This window comes from Ovis aries, chromosome 2, assembly GCF_016772045.2.
Source record: "Ovis aries strain OAR_USU_Benz2616 breed Rambouillet chromosome 2, ARS-UI_Ramb_v3.0, whole genome shotgun sequence".
Taxonomy (NCBI): domain Eukaryota; kingdom Metazoa; phylum Chordata; class Mammalia; order Artiodactyla; family Bovidae; genus Ovis; species Ovis aries.
In genome coordinates, this window is record NC_056055.1 from 56,088,291 (window position 1) to 56,106,784 (window position 18,494).

At 38.0% G+C, this 18,494-nt stretch overlaps 1 protein-coding gene and 1 long non-coding RNA gene across 6 annotated transcripts in view; both read left to right on the plus strand.

The window, feature by feature from the left end:
• The first annotated feature begins 6,815 nt into the window (after positions 1 to 6,815).
• On the plus strand, positions 6,816 to 7,378 carry LOC101119878 (large ribosomal subunit protein eL21-like). The gene has a single exon (XM_004004295.5). It carries the CDS (start codon positions 6,856 to 6,858, stop codon positions 7,336 to 7,338), a length of 483 nt encoding a protein of 160 aa, XP_004004344.2. The 5' UTR covers positions 6,816 to 6,855; the 3' UTR covers positions 7,339 to 7,378.
• A 9,384-nt stretch (positions 7,379 to 16,762) lies between these two features.
• The window catches only part of LOC105607767 (uncharacterized), a 34,166-nt gene continuing 32,434 nt past the window's right edge, over positions 16,763 to 18,494 (plus strand). For all 5 annotated transcript variants that reach the window (XR_009599541.1, XR_009599542.1, XR_009599540.1 and 2 more), the window contains exon 1: positions 16,763 to 16,833. This is a non-coding gene — a long non-coding RNA (uncharacterized LOC105607767). The remainder of the gene's footprint in view (positions 16,834 to 18,494) is intronic.

Here is an 18,494-nt window from a genome sequence, read left to right on the forward strand (position 1 = left end):
ACTGGAAAATTCTGAAGGAGATGGGAATACCAGACCACCTGACTGGCCTCTTGACCTCACTGGCCTCTTAAGAAATCTGTATGCAGGTCAGGAAGCAACAGTTAGAACCAGACATGGAACAACAGGCTGGTTCCAAATAGGAAAAGGAGTATGCCAAGGCTATATATTGCCACCCTGCTTATTTAACTTATATGCAGAGTACATCATGAGAAACGCTGGGCTGGATGAAGCACAAGCTGGAAGCAAGATTGCTGCGAGAAGTATCAATAACCTCAGATATGCAGATGACAACACCCTTATGGCAGAAAGTGAAGAGGAACTAAAAAGCCTCTTGAAGAAAATGAAAGAAGAGAGTGAAAAAGTTGGCTTGAAGCTCAACATTCAGAAAACGAAGATAATGGCCTCTGGTCCCATCACTTCATGGCAAATAGATGGGGAAACAGTGGAAACAGTGACAGATTTTGTTTTTTGGGGGTTCAAAATCACTGCAGATGGTGATTGCAACCATGAAATGAAAAGACACTTTCTCCTTGGAAGGAATGTTATGACCAAACTAGACAGCATTTAAAAAGCAGATACATATGTGTGTGGATTTATCTCTGGGCTTTCTATTTTGTTCCATTGATCTATGTGTCTGTCTTTGTGCCAGTACCATACTGTCTTGATGACTGTGGCTTTGTAGTAGAGCCTGAAGTCAGGCAAGTTGATTCCTCCAGTTCCATTCTTCTTTCTCAAGATTGCTTTGGCTATTCGAGGTTTTTTGTATTTCCATACAAATCTTGAAATTATTTGTTCTAGTTCTGTGAAAAATGTGGCTGGTAGCTTGATAGGGATTGCACTGAATTTGTAAATTGCTTTGGGTAGTATACTCATTTTCACTATATTGATTCTTCCAACACCTTATCTTTGACAAAGGAGGCAAGAATATACAATGGAGTAAAGACAATCTCTTTAACAAGTGGTGCTGGGAAAACTGGTCAACCACTTGTAAAAGAATGAAACTAGATCACTTTCTAACACCGCACACAAAAATAAACTCAAAATGGATTAAAGATCTAAATGTAAGATCAGAAACTATAAAACTCCTAGAGGAGAACATAGGCAAAACACTCTCCGACATAAATCACAGCAGGATCCTCTATGATCCACCTCCCAGAATTCTGGAAATAAAAGCAAAAATAAACAAATGGGATCTAATTAAAATTAAAAGCTTCTGCACAACAAAGGAAAATATAAGCAAGGTGAAAAGACAGCCTTCTGAATGGGAGAAAATAATAGCAAATGAAGCAACTGACAAACAACTAATCTCAAAAATATACAAGCAACTTCTGCAGCTCAATTCCAGAAAAATAAACGACCCAATCAAAAAATGGGCCAAAGAACTAAATAGACATTTCTCCAAAGAAGACATACGGATGGCTAACAAACACATGAAAAGATGCTCAACATCACTCATTATTAGAGAAATGCAAATCAAAACCACAGTGAGGTACCACTTCACACCAGTCAGAATGGCTGCGATCCAAAAATCTGCAAGCAATAAATGCTGGAGAGGGTGTGGAGAAAAGGGAACCCTCCTACACTGTTGGTGGGAATGCAAACTAGTACAGCCACTATGGAGAACAGTGTGGACATTCCTTAAAAAATTGCAAATAGAGCTGCCTTATGACCCAGCAATCCCACTGCTGGGCATACACACCGAGGAAACCACACTTGAAAGAAACACATGTACCCCAATGTTCATCGCAGCACTGTTTATAATAGCCAGGACATGGAAACAACCTAGATGTCCATCAGCAGATGAATGGATAAGAAAGCAGTGGTACATATACACAATGGAGTATTACTCAGCCGTTAAAAGAATTCATTTGAATCAGTTCTGATGAGACGGATGAAACTGGAGCCGATTATACAGAGTGAAGTAAGCCAGAAAGAAAAACACCAATACAGTATACTAACACATGTATATGGAATTTAGGAAGATGGCAATGACGACCCTGTATGCAAGACAGGAAAAAAGACACAGATGTGTATAGCGGACTTTTGGACTCAGAGGGAGAGGGAGAGGGTGGGATGATTTGGGAGAATGGCATTCTAACATGTGTACTATCATGTAAGAATTGAATCGCCAGTCTATGTCTGACGCAGGATACAGCATGCTTGGGGCTGGTGCATGGGGATGACCCAGAGAGATGTTATGGGGAGGGAGGTGGGAGGGGGGGTTCATGTTTGGGAATGCATGTAAGAATTAAAGATTTTAAAATTTAAAAAATAAAAAACTAAAAAAAAAAAAAAAAGCAGATACATTACTTTGCCAGCAAAGGTCTTTCTTGTCAAGGCTATGGTTTTTCCAGTAGTCATATATGGATGTGAGAGTTGAACTATAAAAAAAGTTGAACACAGAAGAATTGCAGCTTTTGAACTGTGGTGTTGGAAAAGACTCCTAAGAGTGCAATGGACTGCAAGGAGATCCAACCAGTCCATCCTAAAGGAGATCAGCCCTGAGTGTTCATTTGAAGGACTGATGTTGAAGGTGAAACTCCAATACTTTGGCCACTTGATGCGAAGAGCTGACTCATTTGAAAAGACCCTGATGCTGGGGAAAGATTGAAGGCGGGAGGAGAAGGGCACAACAGAGGATGAGTTGGCTGGATGGCATCATCGACTCAATGGATTTGAGTTTGGGTAAACTCCGGGAGTTGGTGATGGACGGGGAGGCCTGGCATGCTGCAGACCATGTGGTCACAGAGTCAAACACGACTGAGCAACTGACCTGAACTGAACTGAACAACTCTTTCAGAATTTTTAACAATGGCCATTCTACTGGTGTGAAGTGGTATCTCATTGTAGTTTTGATTTGCATTTCTCTAATAATTAGTGATGACGAGCCTATTGGCCAAATGTGTTTGTTCTTTGGAGAAATTTCTATTAGGGTTTCTGCCCATTTTCCTATTGGGTTGTTTATTCAATTTAATTTTGTTGTTGTTGTTGTTATTGAATTGTAAATACTGTTTGTATTTTTTATAAATTAAGCCCTTGTTTTCTTTTTTTTTTTTTAAGTCCTTGTTGGTTGCATCATTTGCAAATACTTTCTCCCAGTCTTCAGGTTGTCTTTTTGTTTTTGCTGTGCAAAAGCTTGTAAATTTGATTAGGTCCCATTTGTTTATTTTTGCTTTTATTTTTATTGCTTTGGGTGACTGACCTAAGAAAACATTGGTATATTTTATGGCAGAGAATGTTTTACCTTTGTTCTCTTCTACAATTTTTAAAATTATGTCTTGTCTTGTTTTTGAGTCTTTAAGGCATTTTGAGTGTATTTTTGTGTGTGGTGTGAGTGTGCATTCTAACTTCATTGATTTACACGCAGCTGTCCAACTTTCCCAAACTTCTTGCTGAAGAGACTGTCTTTCCTCCTTTGTATATTCTTGCCTCCTTTGTTGAAGATTAAGCCCATAGGTGTCTGCACTTATTTCTGGTCTCTCTATTCTGTATAGGGTATATAAGTCCATAGGTGTCTGAACTTATTTCTGGTCCCTATTTTGTTCCATTGATCCTTATGGCTCTTTTTGTGCCATACCATGGTGTTTTGATTACTATTGCTTTGTAGTATTGTCTGAAGTCTCAGAGTTATGCTCCCTGTTTTGTTATTTTCCCTCATGATTGCTTTGGCAATTCTGGGCCTTTCATGGTTCCATTGCTGGCTTCCCTGGTGGCTCAGATGGTAAAGCATTTGCCTGTAATATGGGCTCAATCCCTGGGTTGGAAGATCTCCTGGAGAAGGAAATGGCAACCCACTCCAGTATTTTTACCTATATAATCCCATGGACAGAGAACCCTGGTAGGTTGTAGTCCATGGGGTCGCAAAGAGTTGGACACAACTGAGCAACTTCACACAGTTCCATATAAATTTTAGGGTTATTTATTCTGGTTCTGTGAGAAATATCAGGGGTAATTTGATAGGGATCTCATTAAGTCTATAGATTACTTTGAGTAGTACGGCCATTTTTAACAATATAATTGTTTTAATCCAAGAGTATGGGATATCTAAAAAGCATGAATTTTTAAGAGCATGAAAATATTTTGAAATTTCAAGTTTCTTACACATGAATTGTTTCTTACAAATGGGACTTTATACTCTTAATATTAATAGTCATGACCTAATCTGCACACAGGCTTCCCTTGTAGCTCAGTCGGTAAAGAATCCGCCTGCAGTGCAAGAATCCTGGGTTCGATACCTGGGTCGGGAAGATCCTCTGGAGAAGGAAATGGCAACACATTCCAGTATTCTTGCCTGGGAAATTCATGGACAGAAGAGCCTGGTGGGCTGCAGTCCATGGGGTCACAAAGAATCGGGCACAACTGGATGACTAACACTTAAACTTAATCTGCACACACAGTTTTGCAAACTGACATTTCCAACTTTTAAATAAATCAAAGGTGGTCAATGAAATTTCTTGGACAATAAACCACATTTTGTGTGTATATGTGTGTGTGTATAAATATAATCAGCCTGGTATATATTCATTCTGCATGTGCCCTTTAAATTGTGTTGATTTCAGAAACATTTTTTTTTTTTTGAATTGGGAAATAAAACACTTTAATAGCCACAATAAACTTTGTTAGAAATGTACATGTTGCCAAAATAATAATAATAAAATTAAAAAAAATAAAAGAGAGGAAGAGAGAGAACAGCTTGATGGCCAGGTTAGATTATATAAATGTTCAACAAGGACAGGAAAGGAAACCTTCCAAACGCTGGGTCAGAATAGTCAGGGCCCCGTGAGGCTTGCCCCTTCCAGCCTCTGGGCCCCGGGGCTGTGTCTCCCCCCACAAACAGGATGAGCAAGTATGGCAAGGCCCACACAAAGCTGCCTCTCCTCATGGATAGAACACCCAGGGATGGGCATATAAACAAAGCTCATAAGAAATGTACAAATATAAAAAGCTACAAACATTAATAAATTACAGCATCACAAAACACAGAAACACTTCACAAGGTGCTAGTAAAGTAACTGTACCCCCACCCCCTTTGTCAACAAGAAGGAAAGAAAGAGCTGGTATTCAAGTTGAAGATTCCTCTCCAAATGTGTCTGAAATAGATCTTGTGTGTACGTATGCTTCTGTAAAGACAGATATAAGGCTGCACAGACATCACTTGTTTTTCAGGCAATACCTTAGTTCCTAAAAGAAAAAATAATAATAATAACCATAATAATACAAAGAAAGAAGGAAAAGCATCGGAAACTCAACTGTTCATCATACTCGGCAAAAAACTCGTATAAATGTTAATGAAGGACTCTATAGAAAGAAATTCCTAAAGATACTTTTACTCTTATAAAAAAGAAGTTATTTAAAAAGCTATTTACATGCTACATTCTATGAAAAATATGCTTCAGGAAATACATCTAAAATTAAAATACAGGATTGCCTGAGAAACAAATCCAGCCCCTCCATGTCAATGGGCAGACACGTGGTCCAGGAGCCACCCGTGCACTCGACACCAAATGTCAGCACGTGACAAGATAGAAGTGCCTGGCCCCCAAGTCCTGGGGCCCCCCGGCCACCACCTGCCCCACCAGGCATATGGTGGAGTGCTTTGGCTGGGAAGTGCTTCTCGGAGTATAGATGGTCAGGCTGGATGAGGCCCACCCACGTGGCTTAGCCTGGGCCCCTGGGATGCCACACTGTGGCTGGGCCTGAGCCCTTCCCCGGGGACCCCATGATGGCTCCAGTTCACCCCCACTGACACACTGACCCTGCTGCCAGCCCCAGCCGGCCCCAAGAAATGCCCCAGACATTCAGGGCACAATACCCACCATCCGGCCCACCACCCACTATCTGGAGAGCACAGAGACTTCTCTCCTAACCGGACCAAACACTCTCTGGACTTGTCTGAGAGAGAAACATTTTTGAAGATACTTTGTGAGAATGAAAATTACAGCAAGGCCTGTTGTCTGATTCATTGGTCAGCTTGTATGTGTCAGTTATATGCTTTACATATATATATATGTAAAGAATTAATAGAAAACTTGATTTTTAGTACAGTACAGTAGTTCCCAGTACACAGTAAATAAAAATTTAAAAATGGCCTTCCAAATACATAGATAGCACTCATGGTCTGAATCTCCTTTTACCCTCTCCTACTGATAAGAAATACTTAGCTTTCAAAAGTCTCCACTATCATAACTCTGTAATTTAATTTCCCACATAGGATCATCGAAAAAGTAAGAGAGTTACAGAAAAACATCTATTTCTGCTGTATTGACTATGCCAAAGCCTGTGACTGTGTGGATCACAATAAACTGTGGAAAATTCTGAAAGAGATGGGAACACCAGACCACCTGACTTGCCTCTTGAGAAACCTATATGCAGGTCAGGAAGCAACAGTTAGAACTGGACATGTAACAACAGATTGGTTCCAAATAGGAAAAGGAGTACGGCAAGGCTGTATGTTGTCATCCTGCTTATTTAACTTCTATGCAGAGTACATCTTGGGAAATGCTGGGCTGGAAGAAGCATAAGCTGGAATCAAGATTGCTGGGAGAAATATCAATAACCTCAGATATGCAGATGACAACACCCTTATGGCAGAAAGTGAAGAGGAACTAAAAAGCCTCTTGATGAAAATGAAAGAGGAGAGTGAAAAAGTTGACTTAAAGCTCAACATTCAGAAGACGAAGATCATGGCATCTGGTCCCATCACTTCATGGGAAATAGATGGGGAAACAGTGGAAACAGTGCTAGACTTTATTTTTCTGGGCTCCAAAATCATTGCAGATGGTGACTGCAGCCATGAAATTAAAAGACACTTACTGCTTTTCGGCCGGAACCGCCATCTTCCAGTGATTCGCCAAGATGACCAACACAAAGGGAAAGAGGCAGGGCACCCGCTACATGTTCTCCAGGCCTTTCAGAAAACATGGAGTTGTTCCTTTGGCCACATACATGCGAATCTACATTAAGGGTGCTATTGTAGATATCAAGGGAATGGGTACTGTTCAAAAAGGAATGCCCCACAAATGTTACCATGGCAAAACTGGGAGAGTCTACAATGTTACTCAGCATGCTGTTGGCATCATTGTAAACAAACAAGTTAAGGGCAAGATTCTTGCCAAGAGAATTAATGTGCGTATTGAGCATATTAGGCACTCTAAGAGCCGAGATAGCTTCCTGAAACGTGTGAAGGAAAATGATCAGAAAAAGAAGGAAGCCAAAGAGAAAGGGACTTGGGTTCAGATGAAGCGCCAGCCTGCTCCACCTAGAGAAGCACACTTTGTGAGGACCAATGGAAAGGAACCCGAACTGTTGGAGCCCATCCCCTATGAATTCACGGCCTGATGGGTGTGAAAATAAAGACCTGGACTGTAAAAAAAATAAAATAAAATAAAAGACACTTACTCCTTGGAAGAAAAGTTATGACCAACCTGAATAGCATCTTGAAAAGCAGAGACATTACTTTGCCAGCAAAGGTCCATCTAGTCAATGCTATGGTTTTTCCTGTGGTCATGTATTGATGTGAGAGTTGGACTGTGAAGAAGGCTGAGCACCGAAGAATTGATGCTTTTGAACTGTGGTGTTGGAGAAGACTCTTGAGAGTCCCTTGGACTGCAAGGAGATCCAACCAGTCCATTCTGAAGATCAGCCCTGGGTGTTCTTTGGAAGAAATGATGCTAAAGCTGAAACTCTAGTACTTTGGCCACCTCATGCGAAGAGTTGACTCACTGGAAAAGACTCTGAAGCTGGGAGGGATTTGGGGCAGGAGGAGAAGGGGACGACCGAGGATGAGATGGCTGGACGGCATCACTGACTCGATGGACATGAGTCTGAGTGAACTCCGGGAGTTGGTGATGGACACGGAGGCCTGACGTGCTGCGATTCATGGGTCACAAAGTGTCAGACACGACTGAGCGACTGAACTGAACTGAAGGGACAATACATATATACTACAGGGATAGAAAACCAGGAAGTTGGTTTTCATATTTGAAAATATTTATCATATTCAAGGTGTTCTAAGTATCTTCAAAGTCATGTTGAATGCAGACTTTATGTTTTCATTTAATTCTTTACCCTTCTTGTGCTTTCTAGTTGTTCATCTACTTCAAGGGTCATTGGCATAAGATAGATCATAATGCTAAATAATTGATAACTTGAGGGCTTAATCATGACCTGATGAGGGTCTTTTTTCATTCAGATTTGGTCCATTTCAGTCTCAGGTGGTTCCTATTGCACAATCACTCTTACCTGCACATATTTTAGAGTGAGCAACTATATTTGAATTCACTAGCTGTTCTGAAGCAATAACTTATGTCATCCACTCAGTCTATCATTATAATGACAGAATTGGAAAGCAAAGAGATTGACTCTTCATTTCATAAATTTAGTGTCTGTGCAAAGAGAGTAAGGGGAATTGTGCCTACTTGTACTACCCTATCCATTTCATGAAAAAAGCAGTAAAAGATCAAGCATTTCAGTTCTTCCAGTCAAAAATTCGGTTCTTTTCATTAAGATCATGGTTATATTGCAAATATTTTAATAAATCTAGTAGGAGAGATTGTTTTTCTAGAGCACAGAAAGAAAAGAATGGTATATTGTCTCTAGTATTGCCTCATATTGTCTCATCTCCTGCTGAGTTCATAATGAAGAAAAATTCTAAAACTTTCATCATAATCATATTAATTCCCAGAAACATATCATATATCTGTATCTATATATCTGCCTACTATCTACTTATTTTCGTATTTCAACCTTACTCTCAGAGAAAATTGAAGTCTCAAGTGACACGTCCATCATAAAAAATATTAAAGGTTGGCCAGTCAGCCAACACATATTTATTTCAAACCCTCTAGGCAGTCATGAGCGATGATTTAAAAAAGAAAAAAAAAATGGCCCATATCGTAAAGTTGCTTAAAAAAAAAAATTAACTGAGCTAATAAGATTTCTACTCAGAGACTAATTAATTGCTATAGTGCAAAAAACTGCAATAGGTATAACAGGAATTCATGGTAGATATCTTGGTGGGCCAAGGGAATGTTTTCTCAGCGGTCTTGATAGATTTAAATAAAATGGTAAAGGGGAAAGTATTTCATAAAAGAGAAAAGAATAGGAGTGAAAGTATAAAATAAAAATGGGCATGGCATGAATAATTAGCATGACGATAACTTCTGAATAATATGAGATAATTTTAGAGAAGAATGAGAGAATAAAGAGTCTTCACTTTGATATTAGAGACAGATAAGTTTCAGTAGATGAGAAGGGTTTATCAATAATTATTGAAAATCGGTTATCAAGGGGAAGAATTGCCCAATCTCTTGATATCACATCATGGCATTATCACTGTACCATGTGATTAAGAAACAGTGTTCTTTATTCCAGTAAGCAAAGACGACACAAACTGTGCAATTTTACACACACTCAAAGCATCAGGGAGCTTGTGGTCATAAATTCCCTCTATGACTGCATATCTTATGGAGAGTTAGAAATCTCTTGAGATTTAGAAATCCAGTGTTCTTTTTGAATTCAAATATTTATACTGAAAATCACAATTTGCACAAACATTGTATGAGAGGGAGAAGATGGGGAGAGAGCTTTTCCAAGAAGACAGCTTTTAGTAATGGAGAAAAGAGTCATGTATCTAAAGTTTATACTCCATTTCAAGCTTTTAAGGAGGCATTTACCATGCAATATCTCACTTAATCCATGTTAAAAAAAAAATAGACAGCAGTCTCTTACAGTGCATCTGTGAGGGACATGTCAGGGAAATAGAAAGCACTTTAGATACTTCAACAGACAGAATTGAACCTAGGCAGTCGATATATATGTGTTGTTCAGCTGAATGAGAAGAAAGGGAAGATGGGAGGAACCCAGGAAGCATCCATCCCTAAGGCTGGGGAAATAAAGGGAAGAAGTTAATGAGACTATCAGAACACAGAAGCTCAAATAATGGGTGCTGAGGAGTTGGGACTTGGACTTTAGAGGATTTGCTGCCTTGATGATACTGGTGTGACCCTGAGCCTCATTCTGTAAGTACCAATAGGAGATAAAAACTGGAGCCAACAGTTTGGGCTGAGAGAAGAGTCAGAGAGTTGCGAGCAAAAAGTAAGAAGGAAGGTTTTTCCTCTGCTCTGCCCCTTCTTCTGGATCATCTAATAGGAAGCCAGCTGGCAGTGAAGACATGTAGTTGGCAGAGCCCCAGCTCCAGCCATACAAGCAGAATATAGAGAAGTGAATTAGGAGCTGAAGACATAGCATACTAACCAGCACAAGCATTTTCCTCAAAATCTGTGTGATAGAACAATTTAGCTACATTTCTAGAGTCATACAATCAATGCAGAGCACAATTAAAATCTGATCTCCAGCTTGTCCCATCACAGCCTGTCCATTCAATGCTTCCTTCTCTTAGAGCAGTTGGCCTTGATGTTTAGGCTGCAGAGCCTTTTGAGGTGCTGGAGAATAGTTCAGCCCTGGCTTTGAGACTGAGTCAGAAACACAGAGATTTGCTCACCTCCTCTGGGATTCATCTCCCACATCTGGAGTGGGACTTACTCATAAAACACTTAACATTCTATATAAAATGGTCCTAAGTACCACATATAAAAATAATTTTCAAGAGTAATGTCTTACTTCTAAGCAAGTGCTCTGGCTATAATACGTATGTAACACTAGAAGAACAGGCTGGTGTATTTTTATTCTGTTTGTGTGAGTCCCTAAGTGCAGCTAAAGAACTTGAATTTGCCAATGGTCTTAAAATGTAAGAGCAGACAAGTTTTACCTAAGTTGCTTTTTTTGTATGAAATACAACTTCAGATAACTTGAAACACCCTCATTGGCGAAATGTTAATGAGTGGTCTTGGCATCTAAGAATCGTTCTTAAAATTCTCCCACTCTTCAAGATTCTTTTTTCCTAAGTGCTATTCTTGAATAGAAAATGGAAAATTCATAGTATCCGAAAGGTTAGATTACTACTTGATCACCCTTATTATGATACCTCTAAGAGAAACAGCAAGTGGTTTAACAATTGCCCATTTATAAATGTGAATGTTGAAAAGAAAACACAGAGGTAGGATTTCAAGTCATAGGGAAAATTTTCATAAGCAATAACATTAGTCAAAATGTGTTTGTCTTCACAGTAGGTGGAAATGTGTGTGGTAGGACATTTGAGACAAGAATGTGTATTCAAGCCACGTACATTGGACATTTTCAGGCAAAAGAAAAAACAGCTATAAATCAGGTTGAATATTTACTATTTTAATGTCACTAGAAAGCAATTTCTCAGAAGTTATCCCAGTTGCTGCTATACAGAATTTTTCTTCACTTTTTTTTTGTTGTTGTCAGAGTCAATGCCTTGATTTTCTCCGAGGAATAATATTTACACCAGGAAAATGCTTCTTCTCATCATCTTTCCAAAACCTCTAAGTACCAAAAGCTCTTTTAGAAGCTGTTTTCTTTTGGGATTCTCACTGAGTCACCTACTCATAGGAGGAAAACTACTTCAACACCAAAACCAAACAAAGCCAGTTGAGAAACATTGTGGCTGAATGGTTGGTCTTAGGTCTGGAAGATTGTGGTTAGTCCAGCAGAGCCACTGACTTGCACAGATGCCTGGATAAAGATACCTTTCTTTCCAGTATATTGTTGATCCAAAGGACCTTATGGTCCAAGAGCTCATACTTAAAAACTCCATGAGCCACAATATTGCTACTCAGTTTTCTTTTTTAACCACCCAGGGAGTGCAGTGCAGGTTTGTTAATTAGTATTTGCTACTTACTGCAAGATTCTAACAGGAAATAAATTCTGGATACAAACTGCCAAAAGTAAGGGTGTTCCCAATGAAGTTTTATATCAAATGGTTTCAAGTTCCTCTCTCTCTCTCTCTTTTTTTTTTTAAAGCTATGGATAAGTTTGCTCTGCTGGCACAGGCATTTAAAAACTATTATATAGTTTTTAAGCTATTTATATATATTATATATTTTAAACTATTATATAGATTATAATAGTAGAATCTATTATAATGTTACCTCACTAATTTATGTTTATTCTGTGTGGTTTGTTTTTGGACCTTGTACAGTTTTATGGCAAGTTCAAAATTAATTTTCTTATTCCCTGTACATAGTCCAAATTGCACATAGATCAGCTGAATGATGAGATGAATAGAATGAAGACCTTTTTATCTGAATCACAAAATCTTAAGAAAACAGACACTGTTTCAAAACAATGAAAAAAAGTTGAAGAAAATAAATTACTGAGCTGGATGTCTTTCACAGAAAATCTATCTCAAAACAGGATTTGTGACCTCAACATATTATATACCAATAAATAAATTTGAGGCAATTTGTATTTTTGTAGGGCTAGAAGAAAAATTACCACAAGATTATTTAATCATACACATACAAAGTGTTTGTATCCATATATGCTTCCACATGCCTGTAAGTATAAACACGCACACACAAACACATCAAATAACCTCCAGTTAGTTAATTATCATTATAAAACAAACACACCTAGTTATTACAGGAGTTGACATAGTTCTGGCCTCTTACAGTGTCAGCATTTCAATGTGCATAAGCCATGCCAAAGAAAGAAAAAGCTAAACACACACACACACACACCCCACACACCTCTGAGGTCATGGTTACCTTTTGATCAGGGCGTTTGCAAAATAGCCAAAGCCCTGAAGAAACCATGAAGTTTGAGAAACATTTGTAGGTTCTGACAAGCTTCCAAGCTTCCTGGTGGGAATACTTTGTGTTCTTTTCCATTCTGCTGGAGGAAAGCAGTGGTTTATGGACAATCTCCTAAGCAATTAGAATTCCATAATTCAAATTAATAACCCCATAAAATATTGCAGGTTATGTATTGAAATACTTGTTTTTTTTTTTAACTATAAGTAAAGTACTATTCTTATAGTGATTTTGAAATTGCTTGGAATTCATCCCAGTCTGGCTGAAAACAATTTTTTTAAGTTAAAGACATTTGAAATAAAAAAGATTGCATTTAATGAAGATTTTTTAAATTTACAATTAGATTTTAAGATTAGTGGGACATGAAAAATATTTGCTTTCACTGGTTTGCTTTACTGGGAAGTCAATGTTAAGGTCAAGTTTTTCTCAAGCTGACCTTTTCCAAGTAGGAAAGGGGGAAATGGGAGGAGGAGGCAGGAAGACAACTTCATTTTTTCATGTTCCTGTTATGCTTCATCACATTGTCTAGTGAAAGGAATGAGTAAATTAGGTTTTGGGTTTCATGCACTGGCTTATGTGTTTTTATATATCTTCCTGCTTTTAATTTAGTAGGGCAGTTCTTTCCATTAGAAGATGGGTCTCATTAAAAGAAATGTTATTATGGAACCGTGTGCATTAGGTTTAATTTTCACTCAATTTAAAAAGAATACTTGAGAGACTAGTGCATGGAAGCTCAAGAAAATGATTAGTTGGGGTTCCTTTTAAAGAGAGGAGCTGAATGTGTGAGAATTAGCGCCTCTGGGGCAAATAAAACAATCAAACAGTCAGAAATGGGGTTGTCAGCTTCGTGTAAATGACAGACTGCACTGCTCCATTTTCAGATCTCCTGCCTTTCTTTAATGACCATTCCCCTTTCTCTTGAGACAGCAGACAAGAATAGCTAGGGGTAGGGGGAGAAGTAAGGCTCTGGCCCAACGAGGGTAGGCCCCTAGAGGGATGCCTTCAGTATTTCTTATATTCTGGCACCAAGAACAAAGTCAGGTCTATGACTGAGGTGTGGAATCCTATTCCAGCTTGAGCCTTTACTTAGCACAAAGGTCCTTAAACTTCAGTGAGCATTAGAATCTCATGGAGGGCTTATAAAACATAGGTTGTCGGTCCAACCTCTAGAGCGTACAGTAGGTCTGGGAGTGGAGACAGAGAATTTGCTTTTTTTTTTTTTTAACAGTTTCTAGTGTGATGCTGTTCCTGGGACCACATTTTGAGGACTGACCCAGAACATGCTTATGAAGGACCAGCAGGCTCCAAATAGATTAAGTGCATATACACATGCAAATAAGAATAAATTAGGTTTTCCTTACAAATTAGTAAGGTTGTAATCACATCTGAGGACTGACTATAGTTTTCAGTGTTTAGTTTATTCTTGGTTGCAGAAAGAAGTATCCATACATAGTTAGATCTCCCCCATCCATTCTAGTGCCTCAACCTGGAAAGCTCTTTAGTTCTGCAAAGATATTTCTATTCTCAGTTGACATCATGGGAATGAGATTTATTGAAAGAGGCAGGAGGAGAGCCATACAGAGATGTAAATTGTCCAGAAATCTTATTAATGTGGTTTTTATTACTAGGAGGTTTTTTTTTTTTTTTCTCTCTTGCAGGTAACAGAAACTAACTCTGGATAATTTATGTGAAAAAATAAAGGGGGGGGGGGGGGGGGCGCTCTGCAGCTGTGAATGCAAGGATGAGTCCTAACCAATTGACTGGTGTCTTTACAAGAAGAGGAAACCTGGACACGGAGAAAGCTTCCAGGAAGCTGTGCACAGAGAAAGGTGGAGACACATCAAGAAAGCAGCCATCTGCAAACTAAGGAGAGAGGCCTCAGAAGAAACAAGTCTGCCTTCACCTGGGTCTTGGTTCTACCTTACAGAACTGTGAGGAAACAAATTTCTGTTGCTAAGCCACCCAGTCTTTGGTATTTTGTTTTGACACTTCTAGCAAACTAACACGTCATGTCAAGATGATGAAACCCAAAGCTTGATTATAATGTCCTCCCTTTTTTTTTCTAATTGACAAAAATCACTCTAAATTTATTTAAATAATTCCATCTTTTGAGCCCTTCATGAACATTCAGATCAACTGGTTGGCAAATTCCTAATACAGTCACTGAAATGCTGGAAGATAGCAGCTTTTTATTTAGGCTTAAAAACTTATTTAGACTTGAGCTTTTTGTATAGACTTAAGACAACTGGTCCTCCATAGATTAAAATATTTTCTATTAATTTGATAGTATATGCTATGATATTAAACCCTGATCATTTGTTTTTTTTCTTTGGGGGGTGGTGTTTCTCAAGTTTCCCCAAGACAAGGCACCAAATGGACTGCCCACATGTCACACAACAGAAAACATGTTGAAAGGCTAGCCACTGGATTCTGCTGATTCTGAATTTTCCACAGATTGTCATTTCTGTAGGTACATTTTCCTGATGGTTATTAATTTAATGTTTATTACAGGCTTTACATTTTAGTTCCTTCTTCTATCTCAGAATATTCATGGTTTGATGGTACCCTCGAAGTATACTTCTGTTTAATTAATCTCAGTCTTCCCTGTTAACCTCAAATTTCTCAAGCTATACCTCAGAGTATTTGCAACTTTGGGATGAATTTACTCCCTCTGTCTACAATCAGTGTCAAAAAATCAAACCCATGAGATGATTACATTATTCTCATCTGAGAGATGAAGAAATAGTTTACAGACAGATTAAGTAACTTGGCCAAATACCCATTTAGTAATCACTGAACTATGCTTTTTATGCTTTAAGCAAAACTGGGCTATATCCGCAATATTGTTCTTTAATGCATTGATGTCTGAATTCCAATATTCATTTAAAACTGGTATTGATTTTTCTAAACATCAACATCTCATTTCAAAACCACTGTTCACAGAAGAGACTGCCTAAAAGAGTACTGATCACTCCTGTGGTAGGCTTCATGGAAAAATGGAAAACACACATTTTGCAGATGCTTAAATAATGTTAAACTTCTCAAGACTTTCTGCAACATAGCCCTAAAATAAGAGGGAAAGAAGACCTTGCTGTTCTGGATGATTCAACAAAAATAATAGCTTTCATATTTATCATAATGATTCTTTCAGATATTACATTCTACTCAAATATATGTTTGTGCTAGTTTAAGTGTAAGTTACTTATATATTTATATGGCATTGCTTACACTTGAGAGAAATTGTTTTCCATGTTTCCCGGTTGTTGGATAATATACTGTTGCAATGACTTTATGACATTTAAAAATGAAGTGGATTAAGATGAGGGAGGTTCTGTGGCCCAGAAATACCTTCTGGTATTCCAGGAATGCATGTACACCTGTGGTGGATTCATGTCAATGTATGGCAAAACCAATACAATATTGTAAAGTAAAATAAAGTAAAAAGAAAAAAAAATGTATATATGGATAGATACCTGGACTCAAATTACATACCTATTCTTTTACTGGCTTATAAATTATGTTGTAATGATCAGTGAATAAAAATGCCCATAATGTTTCCAAAGAGAGTTTAAAATGATATACATACATACCATTGCTGGAAATTTTACGAGTTGTTTGTACATTTGAATCACGTGACAGGGCTGAAATTTCTCTGCTTCACTGGGCATTATCTTTTACCATCTCTGGCATATACTCATCAAAGGACTCTCTTCAGCAAAGAAAGATAAATGACAATGTTGTTCTTAACTTTAACAAAGACATTGTAAACATCATTACTTTTAATTGAGCTAAAGTGCTCAAATACCTCATCATCCCTACAGCAATTCTCCCATTTCACCTCTCAACATTCATTTTAACTGTAGTGATCTTGTCACGTGCAGCAACAACCTTGAGAGTGTCTTCTTATAGTTATTGATTGAACTATTTAGCCTTGAAAAAAGTATCTTCTAGATAAGCCAATTTTGTTAAACATCTTTTATCATTGAGAACAAAAAGAACTAATTCATCTTATCTGAAGGTTGACCCTTCACTAGATGTCTTCATTTCCCTTCTCTGTGAGGAAAATCATCACTGAAGCCAGGATCAGAAAGCACCAGCCCTCTCATTGCACATCTGGGCTGCAATTGTCCAGATTAAGCTGTAGTTCATCTATATGGTAAGTTTTCAAAGTCCTTTCCTGTTTTTTTTAAAAAATGATACTCAAATCAGTGGCCTGTGTTTTTTTTGTTTGTTTGTTTGTTTTTTAACTAAAAGTTTCCATTTTTACCACCCCATTGAACACACAAAGGAAATCAGGAGGCGTATTGTTTAAGGAGAGTGTCCCTGGTGAATGCTGCAGTGGCTGCTGGGTCTATTCACGTTAAGTGATGTCCTTGATGCAGGTTACCACTACCCAGGTTTGATATGGGCACCTTTTTTTCAGCTTGACTGCCTCTTTTTGATCCACAATAGATGTAGCCATGCCTACAACATGAGCTCTATCAAATCTTCTCTAGTTACATGAGCTTCATCTTTTAAAGTATTTTGGAAAATGACCTTGACGTTAACTTTGAAAGGTATTTTATTTGTCTATGTGTATTTTTATTGAATTGCTCCTCACAGAGTCTATTTTTTACCTGGAAAAATTTCTAGTGAGTATTCTCAAAATTGTGTTGACTGGGATTTAAATTATACTATGAAAGTGATATCAATCAGACCTTCTCATGTCAAAGTTTTCTAGGTTTTAGGTTTGTTATTCCTCTATAATAAAAATCTCATATTTTAAATAAATGTTAAAATGTATTTCATTTTGCTGGTGCTTATCACTTACCAGGGTACTATTATGATTTTTTTAGAATGTCATACTTATTGTGAATCTGTGGAGAAACATGCCCATGACAATTGTCAATGCCTTCAGATTTTTCAATTTTCTAAAATAATCATGTTTAAATTCACAGCTTTAAAGCTTCTGATTAGAACTTTCTATTTAAGCCAGTACTTCATACACTCAATTCAAAATATAATTTAAAATTACTACCTTTAAAAGATAATCCAAAATGATACTATAATAATAAAAACTAACTTTTGGGGTTATTTTATGATATTATGGTACTAACTATAGTGGAAATCATAGCTAAATGTAACTGTATTAATCTGAATCTATCCAGATCATAGATTAAAATACTTTCTGCTTGTTATTGTATTTCCCAATTGCTTGTTTGTAACTTTCCCAATTGCTCGTTTGTTAGTGGCAGATAGTCCACATTGCCTCCAGAGATGCAAGTTTTTTTTAATTTGTTCGTTTTGTTTTGTTTTTAATAGCGGCATTTAAAATACCTCTGTGTTCATTTACTTGACCTTCCAATCAGGACTTTGAGAATCAAAAGGGAAGACCTGAGGGAAATTAAGTGTTAGGTCCGTGACAATATAATTAGGAAAAGAGAAAGATCTAAGGATTGTCTCTATCTCAGAAGATCACAGAGCCTGGTGGTGAAAGGGCTATAGGAGAATGGGAAGAAGCTAAATCTGGGAGAAGCTCAGCCCATGGAGAATCACGTGGAGAGTTTCAGGACCAGCATTAAGAAACTTGCCAACATTCAGTTTCAAGAAGCCATCAATAGGGTCTGCCAATTTCTATAGCTCATTCATGGCCCTTGGAGGAAGTCAGTGGTTTCAACCCTGTGGGCTGTGCACTTCTCATTCACAGAAGCCGGCATATTGATGGATCATCCAGCAGAAAGCAGTTTACCTACTCCGAAACTTTGCTGAGTTGCTTAATCTGCCCCTATTGATACACCTCTCTTTTTTAGAGTTTGGGTAATGCTTAAGCCCCCTCAA

What these genes read in the sequence shown, in the direction of transcription:
- LOC101119878 (XM_004004295.5), top strand. Translation starts at nt 6,856, where the DNA reads ATGACCAACACAAAGGGAAAGAGGCAGGGCACCCGCTACATGTTCTCC.